Raw genomic sequence first — 23,310 nt, forward strand, 5'->3', positions numbered from 1 at the left:
ATGTCAGTGGTACCACTGTGACCTTGGCCAGGTCCCTTCCCCATGAGGGCCCCTGTCCTCATCCTTAAAATGGGAGGGTGGCTGTGAATCCCTGCAGGACCTGCAAGCTGTTTTGGGGGGCAGCAGGGAAGGAGAGTCCAGCGACTTCCACGGGTGGACAGCAAGAGCAGCACAGACCCTGGTGCCCTCCCTCCCTGGAGGGTGCTTCACGCTTCCTGTCCCTCCTCATGCTCCTCAGTCCTCACCCTTCTTCTTTCCCTTGGGCAGAGGCCAAGGCCTGGTGTGCCATCAGCGGGAAAGGTACTGATGATGTGTGGGACCCTCAGCCTCCCTCTTATCCATTTTGTTCACTTTTGAGGTGCCTTTGTGCCCTGTACATTCTTCCGGGTCACCAGGGGTTCCAGGACCCTTCCCTGAGGCCCTGCTCCATCCTGGGAGCTGAAGGTGCTGGACTGGGCTGCCTGCCTTGTGTCTGACTGGTATGGGGCCTGATGTGAGGAGCCCCAGGACACCGGCTCTCCCGGGCAGAGCTGGCTCCTGGGAGGGGAGCCCAACACCTGTAGAGGAGACTGGATTCTACGGTTGGCCTTTCAATTCAGCATAGCAGGATGGTCTTCCCAAAGCCCTTGGCACAAACTTTCACTTAACTGAAAAATGTTGACAATTCTCCCAATTAACCGCAAGCGCACTGGTGATTACTGGGGCTGATACACGTGTGTTCGGCGGGCGCTGCAGCTCTGCGGGTGTGACTGTTTACTGTAGTACTGGTCACTGTTGGCTCAATCCTCTAAGCCACCAACAAAAGGCTTTAGAGCATGCAAAATAGTAAGGGTCTGTGTCTGTGTACAAGTGTCTTTGCAACTGGACCATCAACTGCTTTAATACGACTTTTGTTATTTGGGAGGAATGCAACAGAGCAAGTTTGTTTTGTGTTCTAGCACAGTTTTCCTCATTAAGCCTTGGCACTGGGTTCCACCTAAGAAGGAAGACAGGGGAGGGGTGGTCCTCTCTCCTCGGGGCTGGAAAGTGAGGTTGAGCAAGACCTACATGGGCACCACTGAGAGACTGAGCCAGATGCTGCTGTCTCTGCAGCTCAGGGGATGCCATGGGCAGGGGTCTGCATCATGACACACCCAGAAATTGGGCCAGGACTGGGGGTGTGGGTTAGGGTCTGGGATTCTCACCTCCCTGGGAAACTAATGACACTGCGGTACTTCAGGATTCTCACTCTTGCTTATCGTTCTGGGACCTCCAGCTCAAGTGAGATGGTTTTTTTGGTTGTTTTTTAAGTGCTGGGATGGGTGATGGTACTTGGTGATGGGATGGGTGATGGTGGCCGAGAGGATCACACTTGCAGACATCTCTGCTTTCGGTCAGCTGTGGGATCCTGGCCATATTCTAAGACTTCATCTGTCACCCAGGGCTAATTACTCCCATAGCTTGGATGCTCGTGTGAAACACAGGAAATGGGGCTGTGAGTGCTCAGGACGAAGTGAATAGGGAGACAGGTAAGGAAAGAGACTCATTAGAGTCAGGGAACACTGGATACCTACCTGGCTGGGCAGAAGGAGGTATAAGCCGTATACCAGGGACTGGGTGAGTTCATGGTCACGAGGCACAAGAGTGGCCTTGGATACTGGATCCTCAGGGTGGTACACACACACATACACACACACACACACACACACACACACACACGGCTTATCTCAGGGTTAAGAAAGCAGTAGCAGTAGTTTAAGGTCTGTCTGGCCTTTGTGGCTACTGGTCACATGGTAAGAGTTTGTCACTATGCCTCTCAGAGCCTGTTTCTTTGTCTTTAAAATGAGGTTAAAAGTATCTGTCACCTGGTAGGGCTGTTGTATCAAATAAGATTATGTATGTGAAATACATAAAGCACCATTCTATGACTCTTTAGGGCTCAGTTTCTCCAAGTGTGAAATTGTGTTTCCATCCTTCAAAGGAACAGAGGGCTATGAGAAGAGCCAGCACGGTGTGATGATTTGGCTTTCGGTGGCAGAGTCTCCTTGGCTGGTGGCTTTGCACTCTAGGCCAGCAGAAGAGCTAGAGCCGAAGCAGCTACTGCACTGGCTTCCAGAGCCACCAGCTGCCTCTTTGGAAGCCTGTGGTGTGAGCTGCCCTTTTGACCACTTTTACCTGCTGTGCAGAGTCATCCCGAGACCAGATGGGTAGCAGGGGAGCATGGGGTTCCTTGTTCAGGTAAGTGCCATGCCAACTGTTCTCATAAGGCATAGTACTTAGGTGCTGCTGTGGACTGAATGTTTCTCTCCCCTGCCCAGTTAATATGCTGGAATTCTAATCCCTGATACGGTAGTATTTGGAGGTGAAGCCATTTGGAGGCCATGAGGATGGAGCCCTCATAAATGGGGTTAGTGTCCTTATAAAAGGGAGCCCAGGAAACTCTGACCCAATTTCTGTCACGTGAGAACACAGTGAGAAGGCAGCAGGTTGCAACCTGGAAGAAGGCTCCCATTAGAGTATGACTGTGCTGGTACCCTCGTCTTGGACTTCCAGCCACCAGAACTGGGAAAAATAAATTCCTTTTGTTTATAAGCCACCCAGTTGATGGCACTTTGTTGTAGCAATCTGAACAGACTAAAACACATAAACGTTTAGGGGCCCACAAATTTTTGTTTTTTGGGACAAGGTCTCACTACGTAGCTCAGGCTGGCCTTGAACTTACTATGTAGTCCAGGCTGCTCTCAAACTCATGGCGATCCTCCTGCCTCAGCCTCCTGAGTGCTAGGACTACAGGTGTGTGCCACCACACATGGCCAAAATATATTTTTTTAAAAATCAGAATTTAAGCAGGTGGCATACCTGTAATCCCAGCACTTGGAACTGAGGTAGGAGGACTGCCGTGAATTCAAGGTCAGCCTAGGCTACACAGTGAGTTCAAGGCCAGTCTGAAGTACATAGTGAGACCCTGTCTCAGAAAACAAAACAACAAAAAACAAATTTCTAGGCTGCAGAAGATGTGTTAATAAATAATATTAATATGTTCGTCTTTATATCAACGTAGTTATAACATCTAATTTTTCTTTTAGAGGAAAGATCTTGTTTGAGCAGGTAGCTTGATAAAGTTTCTGGGCAAGTGCAAATCTGGATATTGGCCCCAACCTTTGAAATGTCCCCCTGAGGTCTCCCTCACCATCCACCCACGTGAGAACCACTGGCCTGGAAGAAACTGAAATCCACTAGGACACATGGCACATTATGATGGATCCTTCTCTGCAACAGCACCAAACTGATCCATTGCTCCTCCTGCCCACCTCTCTTGATAGCCATTTCCTCACAGCCCTGGTTCCCATGTCACAGAAGGAAGCCTGTGTGGCCTGCCCAGGCTGTCTCGGCGGGCAGAGGGCTGCTCCTCTGTTTTGACCAGAGGTGGGAACAGAAGAACAGATGGGTTTTTGGGCTAGTGGAAAGTGCCCTTGGCTCTCACTCTGGGCCCTGGCTTGCAGTTCATCTGTAAAATGGGAATCAAAATTACCGTCTGGGCTTGGGGTATAGCTCAGTGGTAGAGCACTTGCCTAGGTTTCCACTTCCAGCACTGCAGAAAACAAAAACAAAAACAAAAACGAAGAAAATACTTGTCTGCCTGCTTCACTGGACCAGCTGAGACTCTGAAGCCATGGAGGGAATTGGGGAGATATCATTAACACTAAGGCATGACCACTCCTTTCCTTTCTGCTGCTCCATTCCTTGCCTTCCATCTTTGCTTTGGTACTTTAAAGGGCATTACAAGCCTTGTGGGGTGTGTGTGTGTGTGTGTGTGTGTGTGTGTGTGTGTGTGTGTGTGTGTGACCTAGCTTATTCATCCAAAATAAAATTTCCTGATCCTGCCTTTTTTCCCCTGCCTTCTTATAGACCTTACAAATGTATCTTATAGACCATTACAAATGGATCCTATAGATCCAGTACAAATGTAACTCTCTTAGGATGACAGAGAACACACATTAGCGGAGACGATTGTGAAATGCAGGACTGAAACATTATTTGGATGATGGGTTTCATAGGAGCAATTCAGAACCTTCAGAAGCAGGACTAAGTCATTCAGAACAGTCTCTTCCTTTGAGTGAACTGTTGGTAGGACTCCTTTTCACCCTCTACCTTACCTTCAAACACTTCTTTTTGACCTCCAATTTCTGCTACTTTTTTGCATTTTGTTGAAAAAAAAAAAAGGCTTGACAGATATCTCAATTGCTTAATCAAAATGTTATTTCCTTCTACCCAATTTGTATCCTTTGGGCTGTCCCCATGCAGTGTCATGGCAGGATGTGACTACACAACAGTCACCAGCTGAATCTCAGCAGCTAGGCCAGGAGAAGATGAATGGTGGATACTCTGGTTGCCACCTGAGTAGCTGAAAGACAGGGCAAGTGCTAGCCAGAAAGAATCCCAGTGAGATTGTTACCAGGAGGCAGTGTCCCCACTGCCTTGCCATGCGGGACTGTGTACAGTGAGGGACATGTCATCACAGGAAAACAAATTACTGAGCCCTTTTGGGATCCTTTGATGAAAGGCCCATTTGATTATCTGGGACTGGACAGCCTCTTGCTGTCGACCTTTGGAAGCTGCTAGGCCCAAGTCTCAGCATTTCTTCAAATGAGTCATTACTCATTTGGCACAGGGACATTTCCTGGGTAAGGGTAGGTGGCAGCAGCGGTGGGTTAAATATGCAGCAGACCAAAGCTGTACTATGAAAGCCTTTTTCTCTGAGAAATTCTAGCCCCTTGGACAGGCCATAGTGCCCAGCTCTTCCTGCACCATTTCACAACTGTCGCCCGGCCCCAGAGCCTGCCTTTGCTCCCCATGGCGGCCACACAGTGGAGAGACTCTTTTCATTAGCTCACTGCCCAGAAAGGGCTCCTCAGAGGCCCCCACCAACACCAGCTGAGTGGGGCACAAAAGCCTTTGGGAAAGGGTTTCTTTGTTGAACACACAAAAGACACAGATTCAGGGCATTTTTGGTTTTTGGTATTGTTTATTTTTTAAATCCACTTGTAGTTTGGGTTCAGCTGGAAAGCAGGACATACCAATGGAGGGAAGGTGTCGGCGTGAGCAGGATTCTGTTGCAGCTTTGGTGGGAAGCCCCAGACCCCTGCTCCAGGGAGGTAGGTCCTGCCGTCCAGCTCCCAGCTGGCTCGGGCAAGGTGGCCAGCCCTTCCATGCAAGCATCCTGAGCAGAGGGGAGTCATCTTTTCCCTGACCCACATCCTCAGGGCCTAGCCAGAGGTTTCCCAACTGAGTGACTGCCTGGACAGCTGAGGGACACCATGCCACAGCAGGTCCAAGCTACTGTGAGACAAGGAATACTGGCCAGCCTCTGATGCCAGATAATGGCCTGGGACTGGGCTTCCCGGAGGTGGCTGTCTGGTGTGGCCCCAGAGGGGCTTCTCCTCTTAGCAGCCATCTGGGGCCCAGCCTCTGAAGCTGCCCAGGCTGTGACCAGTGGTACAGTTCCCACAATCCCAATCCCACCCCCTCAGAGAAAATAAAATAACATAAAAATTAGAATAAATACCGACTAGGTCAACATTTACATTTACACAGATGGACAGGACGCTCCCCAAACTATAAAGGTTTACAGACTGGTTAAGGAAAGACAAACAGACAAAGCTGGGTTCTGGGGTGCACGGTCCCCATGGAGGACGATGGAGCTCCCAACCTCATCCGGGGGAGCCTGGGAGCCCTTCTGGGACTGGGGCACCAGAGCTCAGGCAAAGCCACCAGGCCGTGGGGAGCAGGACTATGGCAAGGGGGCTGCTGGAGAGGAAAACTAACTCATCCTGACAGGAAGGGGCCGAGGACCGACGTGAGATGCCTGCAGGCTGCCTCTTCCATGCTCCAAGGCCTGCCACCAAGTGGGACACAACATCCAGCTGGTCTTTCTTTTGCAGCAGAGGGGGCTCTGGCACAGGGAAGGGGCAGGGGTCTTCGGGGCGCCTACTTCTGCCCCCTGGTTCCTGTCTGAGATGTCTCCCATGGGAAGTTGCCCTAGACTCTTAAATTTTAGGCTTTGCTGTGTTTCTTTAAAAAAAAAAAAAAAAAATGTTTTCCTTCCTTGTCTGAAAAAGTAGCAGCAACCTGCATTTAGAAAAACAGCCAAAAGTGTTATTCAGATGGGCCAGGAAGTGCTTTCAAGCAATGGAACAAATTAGGCAAACTGTACGTCTGGAGCCACCGTGACACAACACATAATTAAAAATATATTTATATATAATACATATTTATATCTCATGTCTTCACACTAGTCTTTATGGCCAAACAGGGGCTGGCCCTGAGGCAAGACCCCCAACAAACAGGCCATCAGGAGGGAGGCACATCTGACCCTCAGTGCCCACAGTGTCAATTGCCTCTTGCTTCCACACGGGACACTAGCCCCTCCACACAAGACACTAGCCCCTCCACACAACCTTTGAGAGTCCCCTTCATGGAGCTTGCCTGCGAGCCCAAGAGGTCTAGGAGACCCAACTTTCAGACCTCTGTCTTCTGGGAACCCTGCTTTGTTCTTTGCTGATGCACACAAAATGCTTACACACACACACACACACACACACACACACACACCCCTGAAGGAAGGGGGCCCTTATAAGCATAGGTGTGGCCCTCTGAGGCTGACGGGAGCAGCTGCCTGGCCAGGGCTGCCTGACTCCATGAGAGCATGATTTCCCTAGTGCCCTCTCTGAGCATCCTGATATCAGCCCCACTCTTCCTTCAAGGCCTCCTGTGGGGTTTCTGGTGTCCCTGGGCTCCAGGCTGGGGCTAAGGGCTGGTGCAGGCGAGTAGCTAAGGAGCATCTTGAGAAAGCCTGGGAAGGAGGAGCAGGGGAGGAAGGCAGGAGCCAGGGGCCAGTGTGGGCTTCTTGGCAGAGGCCACTGACCTATTTAAAGGGAAACTGTGGCCCCATACCTCATCCCAAGTAGGCTTTTTGGGGGGGACTGGCACAGGCCCCCATCCTAGCACTAGAAGGCCAGTTTCAGTGGGGGCAAATCAGGCTTGAATGGAGAACTTCTTCCTAGACCCAGAAACAATCAGCAGAAACCTTACCCACCCTTTACCTCCCAGCCAGTCTGATTTGGATCAGGAGGCCATAAAAGGTTTCCAATGTGACCTAGGGTATGACCAACCTCAATAAAGGAGCAAATCAGGAAGCTGCTGGGTTCTGATGGCATTTCATGGGGGCTCATCAAAGCATGGGCTCCACACTTCAGACATGGACTGTGTGGACACTGGTCATGATCCTGATGCTAGCATCCCAGAGCTTGACCCCACCTTCCTCTCTAGCCCTCATAGAAGAGGCTGCTCCCCAAGACAGGGCCTTCCAAGAATCCCCAGCCTTGTTTCCAGCCTGGAAAGCTCCATCAGGGGGCCCACCTGACTGTCTTTCTTATGACTCAATGATTTCTCCCTTTCCCAATAGCTGGAAGGGGCAGGCTTCTGGATCCTGTCTAGGATAAGGCTCAGGCAATGACACAGCCCAATAACTTAGACAAATCCCGGGGAGCCAGGCAGCTCCCACCGAATCCTTCTCCCCACTAGGAGCTTGGGACAAGACTTTCACTTTGGTTTTAGTTTACCAAACTTGTTCTGGGCCCTGTTTGCCACAAGACCCCCATGGCCAGGACCAGGTCTAATACAGTCCAGCAGCCGAAGTACCAGATCCTTTGAGAGACAGAAACTGGAGAGCAGAGTCGCTGCAGGCCAGGGGGGAGGAACACAGAATTCCAGCAGGGGACCCCCGCGGGGGCAGAAGTTTCCAATTACCCTAATTGGCTACTGGCAAGCTGTCTATGGCTAGAATCTTTCCAGAGGAGGCCGGGTTTGATCTTCCATTAATCAGGGCGTCCTTGCAGGGCTGACTATGTGATCACATTGAGGGTATTTTCATTGAGAGAAGAGACTTCAAAGCAACCGACTTTTGAAAAATAAAACACAACAAAAGAAAAGGGTGCAAACTGAGCTGCAAGCTCCAGCTCCCCTCCCAGCTGCCAGCCTCCTAGGCCTGGGCGGGGTGTGGGGGGGCAAGGCTGGAGGAACTGAGCTTGGGAGGGTGGGGTGTGAAGAGCAGAGCAAAGCGCCTCTCCCTAGCTCCACTGTGGCTGACAAAGGCCGTCAATTACTGGCGGCTGGTGGGGACCGTGCCTGCCTTTGTCCTCCCGGACATCTGCTACATGTCGCCTGCTGCCAGTTGGCGACTGCGGCTGACAGCACGAAGGAAACAATGGGAGCCCGTCTCGACCCACTTTTTCAGCCTTCTGAGGTCTTTTCTGACCCAAGCAGTGCCCCGGTGTGGGAGGCTGGTGTTCAGGGCTGCAGGGGGGCAGGGGCCTCTGAGGAGCAGCAGAGATGAGATCTCTGCTTGAGGTGGAGGAGTTGGATGGCAGGGGGTGGAGAGGGGTGGGAGTGAGGGAGGTCTAGGGCCAGGGCCACCATGGAAAAGAAACATGCTTCCCTTGTTGGTAGGAGCTGCCGCATGCTCAGGCTCAGGTGGGGGTGTTTATGCCTAGGGGGGCTCTTCTGAGGGATTTGATCACTTTCCTGGCTGGCTCCAGACTGGCCACCGACTCTGCTTGCCTTCCTCCCCATTTCTTTCTCCCACCAGGGCCACCCCTGTCCTCCCGCCTGTCCATCTGGCCCTGTGCACCAGGGCCTCAGCTGCCCATGGGCCGCCCGCCAGGCCCCCTGGCTGTCAGGCTGTCAGTTTCTGGATGGTTCTGTTGTAGTACTGTGTGATGGGGGGTGTCAGTGGGTTCCAGCTGTTGGCATGGAGCTCGATGACCTCCAGGAGCAGAGACCGGGTCAGCATGGACTCTGTGGGGCACAGCATCTTATCTCGAGCACTGGCTAGAAGCTCTGTCATCATCTCGGGCAGCTGCTCTTCCAGCAGTCGCCCTGTGCTCTGTAGCTGCAGGCAGAGAAGTGGGCTCTAATTAGGACATAACTTGGGGGTCACAATGCTACCTGACCACTTTCATTAGGTGGGCTGGGGGCAGGGACAAGAAACAGCTGTATTGTGCTTGCAACATGCTGTGCAGTCCCACATTGAATAAACATCTACCAGCAGGAATGAAAGGAGTCAGAATATTGCCCACTGCCTAGGCCCCAAAGAGGCCTCATGAGGAAAATACCCTTTGTCCCTTTCACCCAAGAACCTCCCCTCCTACAGGGAGCCTTCCCTGAATACATTCACATCCTCAAGGTGACCCGTTCCCTTGGGTGATCAGGTGGCTCTGTGTTAATTTCCCCTTGCTGGGGGTCTCTCTGGAAATGAGCTTAGTCAGTATTACCTGTATGGGTTGGAACCTGAGAGCAGAATGAGGTCTATTTCTCTCTCCCTTTCTCTCCAGCCCCCAAACCAACCTCTGCCCAGGCTTACAACAAGGAGAAGAGGGAAGTATAAACTGGGGCAGAAGGCCAGCTGGATGATCTTGAGAGACCTCATAATCTTGAAAAACCCCTTAGAGGAAGAAGCTCCAATTTTCCTGGACCAGTGAACAACTGGCCGCCAGCAGTCCCTTGGTCCCTCTTGTCTTACCTCTAGCTGTGTCCCCCCCGACCCTGACTTCAAATCTGCCTTCTTCACAAAGCCTTCCTCGACCTCCTGCGCCCACCTTGACCTCTCTCCTCTGACTTCACAAGGATGTGCGTGGGACCAGCCAGTGTGCATGTGGGACCTGCCCCTAGCCAGCCTTGCAGCTGTCTGAGGGTAGGGGCTATGCCTTCTCCTCTAGCCCTCATTTCCTCAAGCACCATGTTGTACCACTGGAGTCCAACAAATGAAATAAGTGGCCATCTCACAGACCCAAGGCTGCCATCCAGGCTCCTGACATTTCTATTCTCTGAGCTCTTCCTTTGCATCCTGGGCAGAGCCACCTACATGGCATGCTCATTAGTGTTGCCAGGCTGGGGCCCCATGCTGGTTGCCCCCTCTTCCCTGTGCTCCACTCTGAGCTATTCTGAGCTGTTTGCAGAGGGCAAAGATATGTTCCAGGGACCGGCCAGAACCAGGCTCTAAAGGAAGCTCCTGGAGGAGGAATGTCAGTGAACAGTGGCTACACCTTGGGAATGGAGGTAGCACTTTCCATGTTGGTGCTCATCATCAGCACTTATCTGGTTTAGGGTGGGTGGCTCTGGGTGCAGCAATCCATGACCACTCAAGAAGTCACCTCTCACCAGCCTCACTCAACAAACATTTCCCCTGGGTCTGTGGATGCTCCTCCAACTGTGAGGTGTGAGGGATGCATGGGTCTGAGGTTGGCATACCCGAGCTCCCTGCTTACCTCCATAGAGCAGCAAAGGACAGCATCTTCCTTCACATCCTGAGACTGCAGAAGCTGTGAAGAAAATGGCAGAGAGGAAATCAATTAGGGTGGCCGGGCTGTCTTTCCCTGCTCTGGTCACTCTAGAACCAGTCCTGATGTTTGTCCTGTGACAACAGGCTGAGGGACAGGCTGGAGCGAGAGCTCATGAAGGTCAGAAGGCAGAATGGAAAGTGCACTCGGAAGCGGTGACTTTTCTGCTGGCTTTGGGCAGCTGGAGGACACTGTGACCATACAGTATTGAGTCTTGGGTGGGTCAGGACGATATGAGTAGAGGCCCGCACAGAGAAGGGCTGTGGGGAGTCTGAAGGTGGTGGCAAGTGTGCTGAATGCAATGAGTTTAAGGATGTCCACTTGGTGACCCTGTGTGTGAAGGAGTTTAGCCACTGAGCCAGCAGCCCTGGTCTCGGCCATGGGAGGATGTCCAGTAAAAGCAAGCATTCTTCTCCCATGACCCAGTGCTTCAATCTTTCAAAACCAAGGCAGCGTGGATTTACCCAGAGACCAGTGTCCTTCCTAACCAGGGCCACGGCCAGGCTGCTTAGCACTTGGCCCGCCCACACTCCCAAGCAGAGTTCCCTCTACCTGCCTGGCACATTCTATTTCTTTCTAAATTGAGATATAATTCATAAAACTCAGGTATCATAACATAAAATTCACCATTTTAAAGTGTATAATCCAGTGGGTTTTAGGATATCTAGAGTTAGGCAAACATTACCATCTCTGAATTTCAGAACATTTTCATCTCCTCTAAAAGAAACCCGCTAGTAGCTGTTCCCCATTCCTGGTTCACTCTGGCCCCTGGCAACACCCAGTCTCCTTCCCGTCTCTGTGGATTTGCCTATGTTGAACATGTTCTGTCAATGGAATCAGACAATGTGTGGTCTTCAGTGATTAGCTTTACTCAATGTATGCAGAGTTCTTCCTCGGTGCAGCATGTATCAAATTTGCCACTCAGGGATTCTGCATTCTTGTCCCCAGGAATTCTCAGCCAGTCCGTAGCTACCGACCTCACCTTACTCTGTGCAGAGCTTTGGCTGAGGATACCTCATCAGAGCGGCCTGCCCTGAGCTGTCTGTGTGGGACTGATACCCTCGTTCACCCCTGACACACTGCCTACCTGTTTGCCTGTTGTCTGCCTCCCTCCAGAAGAAGGGAAACTTCTTGAGGGCGGGGCCTCCATCTTGTGGACTGCTATCCTTGGGATTGGGTACAGCACCTGGTACCTAGAAAGCCCCTGGAGAATATTGGCTAACATATTTGGGAGGCAGGGAGATAACTTGGCCCAGTTGGCAGAGCTGTAAGTGGGAAAGAAAAGGCCCACGCCAAGAGGCAGTGGGTCTGCGAGGCACTGTGGTGCTCACAGCCTTGGAAAGATGATAGGGAAGGAAGTGTAGGTGCCCCCGCCCCACACCTCTTGCCAGAGGAGACATGGAACAAAATTATAATCAATGCTTCTGCAAACATATGTGCATGTGGAGATAGAAGGTGGTAAAGTGGTACAACCCAGATGGGTGTGGTAGCGCAGACCTATAATCCCAGCACTCTGGGAGGCTGAGGCAGGAGGATTGCAAGTTCAGGCCCAGCTTGCGCAACTTAGCAACTTAGCCAGACTTTGTCTTAAAATTAAAAATACAAAAAAGGGGCTAAGGATGTAGTTCAGTGAGAAGGCCCTGGATTCAATCCCCAGTACTGGAGAGGGTGAGGGGCAACTCTACAGATGGCAACTTGGTGGTAATTATTAACACAGCAAGGGGACACACCCTCTGACCCAGCAATGTTACTTCTAGAAATTACTCCTGCCCATGTACCCACATACATGCCACACGACACAGGTACTGTCGTTAGAACAAAAGATAGAAAGTACTTTGCAGGTCCACCTGACATGTCTGCACGATGAACTAAGCTGTAGCACACAGCTGTACCCTCCTGTACACGTGTGTGCTTTTGGAGTTTTCTTGTTCCAAGACTGCAGATCCTTAAGGAGTGCCAAGGGGGGCTTTCTACCAAGCCAGTGCCTGTGGGCTGCATAGGGAAGAGTCTCTCTCACCTGGAGGACTCAGGAGGCCAGAGAGGGGACCAGAAGGCAGGTTGTGGAAATAGTTGGGGAAGGGCTCATCTTGCAGCAGACTTCCCCATGCCACCTGGGCCAGCATCCAACCCAGTACACTCTGGGGCAGGTCCCAAGGATTCAAGGGACCTGTGATTGTATGACATGGAGTCGGAGGGAAAGTTGGACTGGATGCCGCTTGGTCTACAGGGAAGATGGGGATGTGTGCAAGGAGAGCCCTGTGCAATCTTCTGGAACTCCCTGCCATGATAAACTTCTCTCAGATGTTTCCCCTGGTGCTTAGCAGGAGAAAATCCTTAAAATAAAAGTTGCTAGTGGAAATCACAAGAAAGGGGGAAGCTTTTCATCTCAGGGAGGAACTCCTGAGACAGAGTGGGTGGTGGCATCTGGGTCAGGAAGAAAAGGGAGAGCTGGTGGAAGGTGGAGGGGTGGGCTCAGGATGCACCTGGGTGCTGCCTGGTACACACAGTGGCTGCCCAATCCAAGTTTCTCATGGCAGATCGGATGCTCCTGGGCCCTGTTCTGTCCTTTGTCCAGCTTTGTAGGACCCCTAGTGACTCTCTCAGGGGCTGCCAAATTCTGAGATTTAGGGACAATTGAGATAACAAAATGAGAAATTCTTCAAAGACCCAAGACAAGGAATTGCTGCTGCAAAATGTGGTTGTCTGTCCCCAGGGACCGTGGCCCTTCAGACCTGGTTGACACTGCAGGGAGAACCTTGCAAAGCCTCCTGGTGTTGTCAACAGAGCATGGTACCTCATGAACCAGGGTCCCTTCCTTTTTCTGGCTATCGCCCAAGGGCCCCTCCTGCCCTTAGTGCCCCTGTGCCATGGGACCAGGGCTCCTCTGCAGGTCTGTACTCTTCCTCTCTTTCCCCTTGTCTTCCTCGCTCTGTGTGTCTGGATCATGTGCCCTCTGCAGGCCCACACTCTCCACAGCTCTGCTTCCTCCTTGGCAGGGCCCAGGGTCCCTGAGCGCCAAGGCAGGGGACAGACTGACTAGGACTCTCTAGCAGGGCTGTGGGCGGGTTCTCCCCTCCAACCTTATCTCTTGCTTGGTTGTTTGGGAAACTCTGTGGGCAGCCAAAAATCACATTGTGTGGCCAGCCCCCTGCACATGGCTTGCTGGGCTTTCTCAAGGAAGCCATGGAGGGCTGAGAGCTTTGCATTTCCCTTTTCCTTCACAGTTGCTGGAATGCAGAGAGTATGTGAAGGGATTGGTGGCCACAGACTGTATCCTGTCCTCTCTACAAATGCAGACTTAGCCTTTCTATGCCAGATTTGTGAGTGACTCTCAGGCCCTTGCAGCTGGAGGGACAGGGGAGGGTGGCACCTTCAGCCTCCACCTCTGACCCCTGAGGGAACTTCACTGGCCCCAGGCCTGCTGTTCTTTGTGTGTAACAGGAGACTGCCCACCCCCAAGCCCAACATACCTCCACAGGGGCTCCCTGCCCTAACCCCACTCGGTGCCAGGGTTCCTCAGTCTGAGGCTTTTCAGGACTCCCCACTTGACCTGCCCTCATCATCCCAAGTGCAGAACATTTCCATTCTTCCACCCTGGACCCCAATTCCTGTTCTGTATCTCACATCTTCAGGGCTGTTTTCCTATGGGACAGATAGTTTTTGGGTAAGTGAAGTTTTTGGGTAAGTGATCCCTGCTGCTATGTTGAGGAGGCCAAGTAGCTATCTCATTTATGAATGCACTATTCAGGATCTTCAGGAGACAACTGCATTGTCTAACTCAAAGAAGAATATCAAAAAGCAGTGGCTACTTGAATGGATAGTGTTTGTGTACTTACGCTCATAGCTGCATGATTGACAGTAACCAAGAGGTGGAGTAACCCAAGTGTCCTCCAATGGGTGCATGGATAAACAATTGGTCCACGTGTACAATGTGTATAATGAAACATTACACAGCCTTAAAAAGGAAGGCAGTTCTGACATAGGCTACCACATGAATGAACCTTCAAGAAGATAGGCACAAAAAGGCAACTACTGTATGATTTTAGTTTGACAAGGAACTTAGAATACGAAGTCACATTCATAGACAGAAAGCAGATGGTGGTTAGCAGGGGCAGAGGTGAGGGATGAGGAGTTAGTGCTTGGACTGGAGAAGTTGAAGACATTCTGGAGATGGATGGTGGGGATGGCCGTACACCAATGTGAGTGGATGTAACGTCACAGAAGTGTACACCTAAAAACTGCTCAAAGGATACATTTTATTTTCTGTGTATTTTCCCATAATTTAAAAAAATGGTTAAAAGACAGTGGCCAGAGTAGGTACCTTTTGGGAGGGCAGGATTGTCCCTCTCCCGTGACACCGTTGTAGGACCAAGCCTGCCCACCCTTTGGGCTGAAGGGCTGGGGTGGGGGGAGAGGTGAGCCTGATCGCAGTCTCTGGTACAGACAGGGATGTAGGCGGGCTGGGGCACGCAAGCCACCCTCGCCCTCACATAGCGAGATGTGTTTCTTGGACGAGAATCCAAGGCAATTGTGCGAGCCCACACAGTGTTTGTTCGGAAGCGAATACATTCCTGTCCTATTGTCTCTGCTGGAGACTTGTTGTGGGCACACCCATCATATCCTCCCTGGGGAGAAGCCAAGGTGCTGGGCTGAACAGCAACCAGGGAGAAAGAGCATCCAGGAGTCCCCGGGGAAGGGCCATGGGGCGCGGGCGTGCTGCCCAAGGCATGCCCAGGATGGAACCAGGCTGGCTGTTGGGATGCCACCCGGCAGGAGGCAAGAGGGTGCTGATGGAAGGACCCTTGGGGCTGCCGTGCTGCGCAGGCGGGGGTGAGTGCTGGAGATCACAAGTGCTTGCCTTTCTGGTGAAGGGTGTCAACCCAAAGGCCTGCTGGCCAGCCCTTTCTGACCACCCACGTCCCCACACAACACATTCCGCAGCTTTGGTAGAACAGACCCAGGCTGTTCAATGCACCTATTGCAAAAGCTCAGCTCAGGACCTGTTTGCTCCAGCAGCCCGCTTCCTTTGAAGTGGGTTGGGAGGGATAGTCTGGAGAACAGCATCGAAGGACCAGGAGAGGGAGGTTTACAGACCACCTGTGATTGGCTGCTTTGCTGGAGAACAAGGCCCACCAGAGCACTCTGATTGGCTGGCTGGGGCCAGGGCTTGGCAGGACAAGCCGAAAATGTGGAAGAAGTCACAGGTCAGAGGAGAGAGGAAAAAGGAGCAGAGAGTGGGAAGGGGAGGAAGACACAGTGTTGGGTGCATTGACAGTGGAGAGAAAAGAGAAAGGAAGAAGAATAAGCAGAACCAGAAGAGACAGCCCCAGTGCATGGCACAGGGCCCAGAGTGGTGGCTGGGATGAGGCCCACGCGTGGCCACCTGCATCTCAGGAGTGTCCTTAGGGACAGCCAGGGCCCATGCACCCTGCACCACTGCTGGCCCTGGACCTGCATCTATAGCCAAGTCTAGAGGGTAGCACAGGAACTGATGCTCATAATAATGACTGAGTCATCAAGAAGAGGGTCAATTACATGCGGGTCTCTGTTCAGGAAGGCAGGAAAGTAGATAATCTACCCAGGAAAGGCTATCATCAAATATATGCAGCAGGCGTGGAGTCAGAAGACTTGAGGCTCAGTAAGAGTAACCCCAGACAGGCCCCTTAATCACACTGCACTTCTGGTCCTCACCTGAGATTGGGGATAAATCCTGCCTAGAACTGTTTTGAGAGTCAACTGAGATAATACATGTGAAAAAGCTTTGAAAAATGCAAGGCTTGATTCAAATGCAAGGTGTTATTACTGTTATTACATTTATATCTTTATAAACATATATCTTCCCTGCAGATCTCTACACACTATGTACACCATCCCATTTACCCTCATGCCACTCTTGTGGAGACAGGCAAAGACCACAGGCCTTATTATCTCTACTTAATAGATGGAGAAACTAAGGCTCAGTAGTTAAGTGGCTTGTACAAGACAGATAGACAGTGAGTCTGAGCAGGGCTAGCAGAAGCTCAAGAGTCCTAGGTCAGCATACTCTTCCTTAAGAAATATTCTTAATTTCTCTCAGATTTGCTGATTCTTATTTTTGCCGGTTGGAGCTCATAATTCTTCATTCTGTTGAGTGGTGACAATCGTCAGCCTGGGTCTTCACAAAATTAAATTGTTCCCATCTATTCCCTTCCCCCCCTTTTTTTTGGTGGTACTGGGGATTGAACCTAGAGACTTTGCACTGTGCTACATCCTCAACCCTACTTATTTATTTATTTAAAAATTCTGAGTCAGGATCTTACTAAGTTGCCCAGTCAGAACTCATACTTGTGATCCTCCTGCCTCAGCACCCCAAGCGCTGGGATTGCATGAGCGCACCACTTGCCTGGCTTGGTTTTACCTGTTCTTTGTGTTGGTGACCATTAACCATCAATCTACACATCTATCCTCCATCCATCCATCCATCCATCCATCCATCCATCCACACACCTATCCACCCACACATTCTTTCAACATTTATGGAACACGTACTATGTGCTAAACATGGTGTAAATACAGGGGCACCAAGAAGAGTATGACTTATAATTCACAGTCTAGTAGGGGGCAATCAAGAGAGTTTTACTAGGCATATAGGGTTGCAGTATGGGATGGAAGGGTAATGGTGGAGAACACTCCAGGCATATGGATGAGAAGAATGTGCACAAGTTAAAAATGTCAGCAAGCAGAATGCACCAGTACACAAATACTGCAAGAGGCCTAAAATACATGGTGCCTGGCAAGGGGAGGAGCAGAATATGGTGATAAAGAAGGCATCCTAAAGAACTCTAGATGTCATGCTACTGAATTTGAATTTTATCCCAAGAGTCACTAAAAGATTTCAAATGGGAGAGTAGCAGGATATTATTTGCAGTTTGGAAAGAACCTTTCTCGCAGAGAGTGAAGAGAAACTGGACCTAGGAGGATGGTGTTGTGACTAGAGGCCAGTGAGGAAGCTGTGGTATGAAATTATGGTGGCTTGAATTAAGGGAGACACAAGGGAAGGAGGGGGATTAAGAGGCAGAATTTGGTAAGAAGCAGATATGAGGGTGACAAAAAGGGCAGTGTAGAAGCAAGGCCACCTCCACGCTTAGGACTTGGTCAACTAGGCAGACAGCAATGCCACCCACAGTACTAGAAAGGCAAGAAGGAAGAAAATGAGTGTAGGACTCAGAAATACTGAGTCCATGTTCCTCAGATGATCAGGGGGATCATCAGATGACCAGTGAAAGTGTGGCCATCTAGGGCCTTGGTGCTCAGGGGCTGTCATAGGTGTGAGGTGACCTGAAGAACACACGGAATGAGAAGAGGAGAGGGCTCCAATCCTGGAAACAGCAATGTCTACGGGGTGAGGGAGGAGGAGGAGGAGGAATCCACAGAGGAGGAAGATAAGGACAAAGGGCTAAGCGGCATGGGAAGAAGTGGCGTCATGGAAGCCAAGAGAGTTCCAAAGAAGTGCAAGGTCAATAGTGTCAAATGCTTAGAGAGGTCAAGTAAGATGAATAATGACCAGAGGTCCCCTGGATTGGAAGTGGGAAGACTAACTTTGTCATGATGACTTTAGTGCATGATAGGAGCAGGTAGAAACCCGAGTCTGAGGCATGGAGAGTGGGAGGGAGGTCGAGGTGCAGACCAAAAGAGTACACGCTTGCTTTCTTTTCCTTTGAGTCTCTCTCTCCCCTTCCTTTCACCTCCTCTTGCTGTTCTGTTTTTTGAACTTGCTTATGGAAGAGAGGAAGAATAGAATGCCAAGAGAAAGAAAGTGGCACAGGGTCAGTGGCAATACTTGTTGAGGCAGGAGAGCCTGGAGACTGTATAAGGCTACAGATGGATTGGAAGGGGAAAGCCAGGATAGGGAGCGTCAGGTGCATGGATCTGCCTGAAATAAGAGAAGGGATAGCGCCCCTGTGAGGTGGAAGGAAAGGGCTGGGGAATCTGTCGATACAACACTTGCGTAAACACTTGTGTAAATTCACCTGCAAGTAAAGCTTTGAAGTTAGTATGTTCCATGTTTTTTTTTTTTTTTTTTAATTGTCATCACTCTGTGCCTGCCTGATTGCAGATACCCTCTGGAGAGGGGAACTGGTCCCAAATGTCACTTTCCCCCTAGCCTAACAAGGAGTCCTGGAATGGAGGCTAGGGTCAGATGTCAAGGAAATGCCTGGCTGAGACCTGGACTTCAGTCCTAGCTTGTGCTCTGTGGTCTGGCTGCCAGCCCTCCTAACTAAGGCAACCAGGCCAGCAGGCACCCTAACTTCAGACCAGGCGCCCCAGAGGGAATAATTAGTCTCCATCCTGCTGAGCTTGCAAACCATCCAGTACAAAGTGGCGGCAGTAAATGTCACATGGGGGAATTCTTCATCCCACAGCTGGCCCCAGGGGATGGAAATGTTATCTGGGGCTCAGAGTAGACACAGAATCCCGTAGACACTGGAGCCAGAGGATAAGGGGCCACAGCTCTAGTGGCTCCTCTTGGGGCCAAGCCCGCGCCAGTGGCCTGGGCAGGAGGGAGCTTTGTTCGCTGTGCCTACAGTTGTTAATTCCCAGGCCCTTGGGTCAGGTGTGAAACACTAGGGAAGTCAGCTGTGTCTGCAGCCAGCACCTCCCAGTTTCTCCTTTAGTGCCTTCCCATCCCTTTAAAAGCTCTGCCTGTCTTCTCTGCACTCATGGCCCCAACATCCATGTATCCCTCCTCCAGGGTGGACAGGAAATGCCCAAGGCAGCTCTGAGGTCTTCCCTTCCACAGGGGCCTGCTGAGAGCCGCATGCCACCTTCAGGCTCCTTGTTTGTCACTTGGCTGACATCTTTTGGATCTTGCTGTAGGTACTTTGTGTACATTTTAAAATCTACTTGGCCCTTACACCAGACTATCGGAGTTAGATACCCACATAACTCTCTTCACGCTGAAGCAATAGAAGGGGACAATCTGAGCAAAATGACTCCCCAAAGAGCACATGGGTAAATTGGAAAATGGGATTTGAACACAGGACCAGTCTGGCTTCAAAGTCAAAGTGGTTTACCTACTGCCCCCACTGAACCCCAGGTAATTAGAAGAGAGAGGTGGGGTGACTGCTATCTGGTTTGCCTGGGATGGTGTCGGCGTTCACCTGCCACCCTGGAGCGATTAGTAATAGAGCCTTCTGTTCTCAAAACTGCCCTAGTTCAGGGCTGGGGATTTAGCTCAGTGGTGCTGCTGCCTGCCTTGGAGGTGCAAGGTCCTGAGTTTGATCTCCGGTACCAAAAAACAAAAACTAAAACAAAACAAAACAAAAAACTGCCCTAGTTCAGACAGCGTGATATATGGTCCACTAGAGGAGGGGAGGGCTCCCGAGAGGTTGGGAGCCCTTCTAAGCACTGCCCTTTCCCCAGATCTCCTCACTAGTAAGTCTTCTAGCCAATTCTACTTCCTGTTCCCAGTCCTCAGAGTCCCCTCTCATAAAGTGGGTGGGTGCTCCTGCCTATCTCCAAGGGCTGAGCAAGTGAGGTGGGGAGGAGGGCTCGGAAGGCTGCCATGTGCCCGTCCCTAGCGTCCCTAGCAAGGGAGGGCATTATGTAGGAGATATGGGCCCTTGTTCTGCAAACCTCCTGCCCACCTGCCCTCCCATCCCCCAGTGAACAGAGCAGGCGCAGGATGGAATCATGGCATCAGAGCACACTGTCCACTGCTCTCTGCTGCGGCACTTGAAGGGGAGACAGCTTCCTTTGGGGCAGCCCAGACAGGAGTGTCCATCCAGGGGGCATCCTTGGACCATGAACCCCTCAGGCCACCCTCAGAAGGAATGAATGCAGTTTGTGTCTGACTCGGCACAAAGCAGCTCCCTGAGTCAGGAGGTTGCAGCTGGCTGGGGGCCAGGCCCGGGGCTCTAGGCAGTGGGCAGGTTCCCCTCACCGGGCCTGAGACTCACAGTGTAGATCTACCCCGCCAGCAGGGGACCCTGGAGGGCGCCAGGAGAAGGGCAAGGGAAGGCAGGGGCTGCCTGCTGCTCCTAGCTGGGTCATGTTCCCTCCCCTGGCTGCTGGCCCCCACCTGAGGCCTGGGCTTGACCTTGCTGGCTTTAGCAGGGAGAGTGGGACAAGTGTCTGGTAGAGGGAACTAGCTGCCTGCAAAGGCACTTTCCGCTCTCTAAAGTAAACAATCAAACAGGAAATTAATTGAAAAACCCACATCAACGGAAGGTTCAGGTTGTGATTTTCACAGCCTCAGAGCCAGGAAATTCAAGGTTACAGTTCCCATAGCAACTTGCCTGTAGACTCAGTGACTGCTGGGCTGGAACAAGACCTTGAGGGGTCAATGCAGCCAGCCCCAGCCTCCAGGAAGCGTCACCAGTAGTGAGGTTGAGTGTCTCAGGGTAGACTGTTCTTTTGAGTCTGCAGCACACTAAACCTGGGAAATTTGGGCAGCTGGGGTCCACTTTCAGTGCTGACAGAGCGCTGTGAACTGGGTGATCAGATGATTCAGAGGATTCAGTTGTCCCACACTCTGTATGCCCATGTTCCCACTGCTATCCCCATATTTCTGCATTCTCCTGCTTCCCAGGCTGCAGGATGCCCAAGTGAGAGGCTCTGTGTTGCATACCCGGGCTTATTCATGTTCCCCTGTTCTACATGATGCCACAGCAGCCTCCTTTTCTCTCTGGCCCACTCTGATGGCCCCTGAATCTCGTGACTAACCTCTGGCCCATCCCTTGGTTACATCTCCTCTGAGAAACATCTTATTAGATTGCCAAGCCCAGGAGCTTCCAAAGCAGCTACCAGGATGGCTCCATTCCTCTTCTCCCCTTCACAGGTCCAAATCTATAACATTAAATATTAGTTCAGTGCCCCCTTATGGCTCCCCGGACTGATGGCCAGGTGAAACTGATGAAACCAGGGGCAAACCCTCCACCTTCAAGTAGGTGGGAGGTTGGGCGTCTTGGGTGGAGTTTTCTTTTGTGTGAGCAGTGAGGAGTCCTTGCCTGGCAGGAAAGGAGATAAGGGCATTGGAGCTCAACTCGACAAGGAAACAGTCTGGAATCCTTCCCTGAGAGTCATCCTGCACTCCCGCCGAGATGGCCGCAGATAGCTGGCTGACCTCATCGGGAGCAGGCTGGGACCCCAGGAGAACACTAGTCGAGTGAAAGTGGGTGCTTCCAGGGCACCAGGCCTATGGCAGGGGTACTCCGCTGTCTGCCCAGCCACCAGCCTGACCCTGGAGCCAGTGCCTGAGGGAGGAGGGCAGTGCCAAGTGAGAAGCAGCGCCTGCTGGAGAGAGACAGAGCGGCTCCCTAATTTCTTAACTGGCCATCTGTGTGCCAGGGGCCGATGGGCAGCTCACCAGGGCTGGCCATGCTTGTGAAATTGTCCTTTCCTCCCCCAGGTGAGCTTTCCTGTGAGCTGCCCTCCAGCCACCCAGGTGCCAGGGCATCGAGGACACTGCCCAGTCCTGCCCATCACACATCTGCCCACCACCTTCCTGGATCCTCCCTTATTTCCACCTGCCTGAACATAGTGGGTCGCTGGGGGAGATGGGAGATATCGTGGGGTGTAAAATGTTTCTTTTCATGAAGCCAGACAAATAGATTTGATCAGAAAGAAGGATGGGAGGAGGCAGACGTGGACACAGTGGTGACTCCTCTGCATCTTCGAAGTAACTTTGAGGACTGCAGCACAGAAGGTCGCTCATCTGGGGGCCCCACCTCAGCTAACTCACAGATCGCAGAACAGGTGAACACAGCAGGGCTGTGTTGACCCACTTTTCTCCGAGCTGAGAAGAAGCTTCCAAGAGGTTCTTGGTGGCAGGCCTGTTAACACCTGGAAGTTTGTCCCTCTTGCCAATCTCAAGAGGGTGGACTCAAGAAGTGTGCCCAGAGAGGCAAGAGTGACCAGCAGGAGCCTTCAGGAGTTGAAGTGACATTTGTGTTGGGCCATTCTCCTGCCACAAAGCACGGCATTCTGAAGGACTCTTAGCTTAAGCCATGTCCTACATGACAATCCTGACATGCTGTCTTTAGGGATAAATGCCCTCAGTGGCCTAGTTCCCAGATAGAGGTGCCACCTTCCAGAGGTGGCATTTGAAGTCATATTGCAGAAGCTGGGCCCAGGGTCTGCCCTTCGGGAGAGGGAGCTCAGTAGATTCCGTGGCGGGTTAGCCTGAAAGGCAGTAACCAAAGAACAACTGGGTAGAGACAGCTGGGCTTGGGACAAGTAAGCTCTGTTAATGTTCAGAGAATAATAGGGCTGTGCTAAAGGCATAATTACCATTGTGTTCAGAGTGGCAGCCACCCAACAGAGGGGCAGACAGGCCCAGGCTGAGAAAAGGGCCTGGGGCTGCTTGGGGATGTCAGAAGGGATTCGGTAAGTACTCTTTGCCAAGTCTAACAGACTTGGAGATAAGAGCATTTAATTGGCACCTGCGAGTTTGTTTGGCTTTAGAGCTTTACCCTTAGCAGAATGTAAATTTTAATAATGGGGCAACTCTTTCTAAATTGAGATGATCTTTTTGGATGAATGAGCATGTGAGTCAATATTCTGTATTCCCCATGCATTCTTACTGTGTTCAACTGACCGGGTGCAAGGAGATAAAGTGCTTAGCCTGGCATTCCTGCTCGCTGGCCCACTTCCACTGGGCCTTGTACCCTCCTCCCTCTCCTTCCAGACCTTGGGTCCAGCCAAACTCATTTGTTCACAGGTCTATGGAAATGTCTTGTCCTCATCTGCCTCCAGCCTTTGCTCATCATTCTCTCTGTTATAAATGCTTTCTCCCATCCCGGCTCCCTTTCCCAGATCCCTCGAGACAAACTGCAAGACCCTCCTCCTGCTCCTCCTCCTCTTTCCCCTCTTTCTTAAGGTCATCCTGAGCTTCTGCCCAGACCTCTGTGGCCAGAAGGCTTGCTACTAACAACCCCAGGGGCAAACCCATGGT

General features: G+C 51.5%; 1 protein-coding gene across 6 annotated transcripts in view; it reads right to left on the minus strand.

Annotated features, from left to right (window-relative positions):
- Window positions 1–4,985: 4,985 nt before the first annotated feature.
- Ctif (cap binding complex dependent translation initiation factor) overlaps window positions 4,986–23,310 on the minus strand; it is a 285,778-nt gene continuing 267,453 nt past the window's right edge. For all 6 annotated transcript variants that reach the window (XM_004855120.4, XM_004855121.3, XM_004855122.3 and 3 more), the window contains 2 exons: window positions 10,305–10,358; window positions 4,986–8,929 (listed from right to left, as the gene is read on the minus strand). In XM_004855120.4, the coding sequence (XP_004855177.1) occupies window positions 8,714–8,929; window positions 10,305–10,358 (270 nt within the window). In that variant the 3' untranslated portion in view covers window positions 4,986–8,713. The remainder of the gene's footprint in view (window positions 8,930–10,304; window positions 10,359–23,310) is intronic.

The sequence above is a fragment of the Heterocephalus glaber genome, unplaced genomic scaffold (genome assembly GCF_053883595.1).
Source record: "Heterocephalus glaber isolate CG9 unplaced genomic scaffold, H.glaber_assembly_v1.0 deba00000331, whole genome shotgun sequence".
NCBI classification, from domain to species: Eukaryota; Metazoa; Chordata; class Mammalia; order Rodentia; family Bathyergidae; genus Heterocephalus; species Heterocephalus glaber.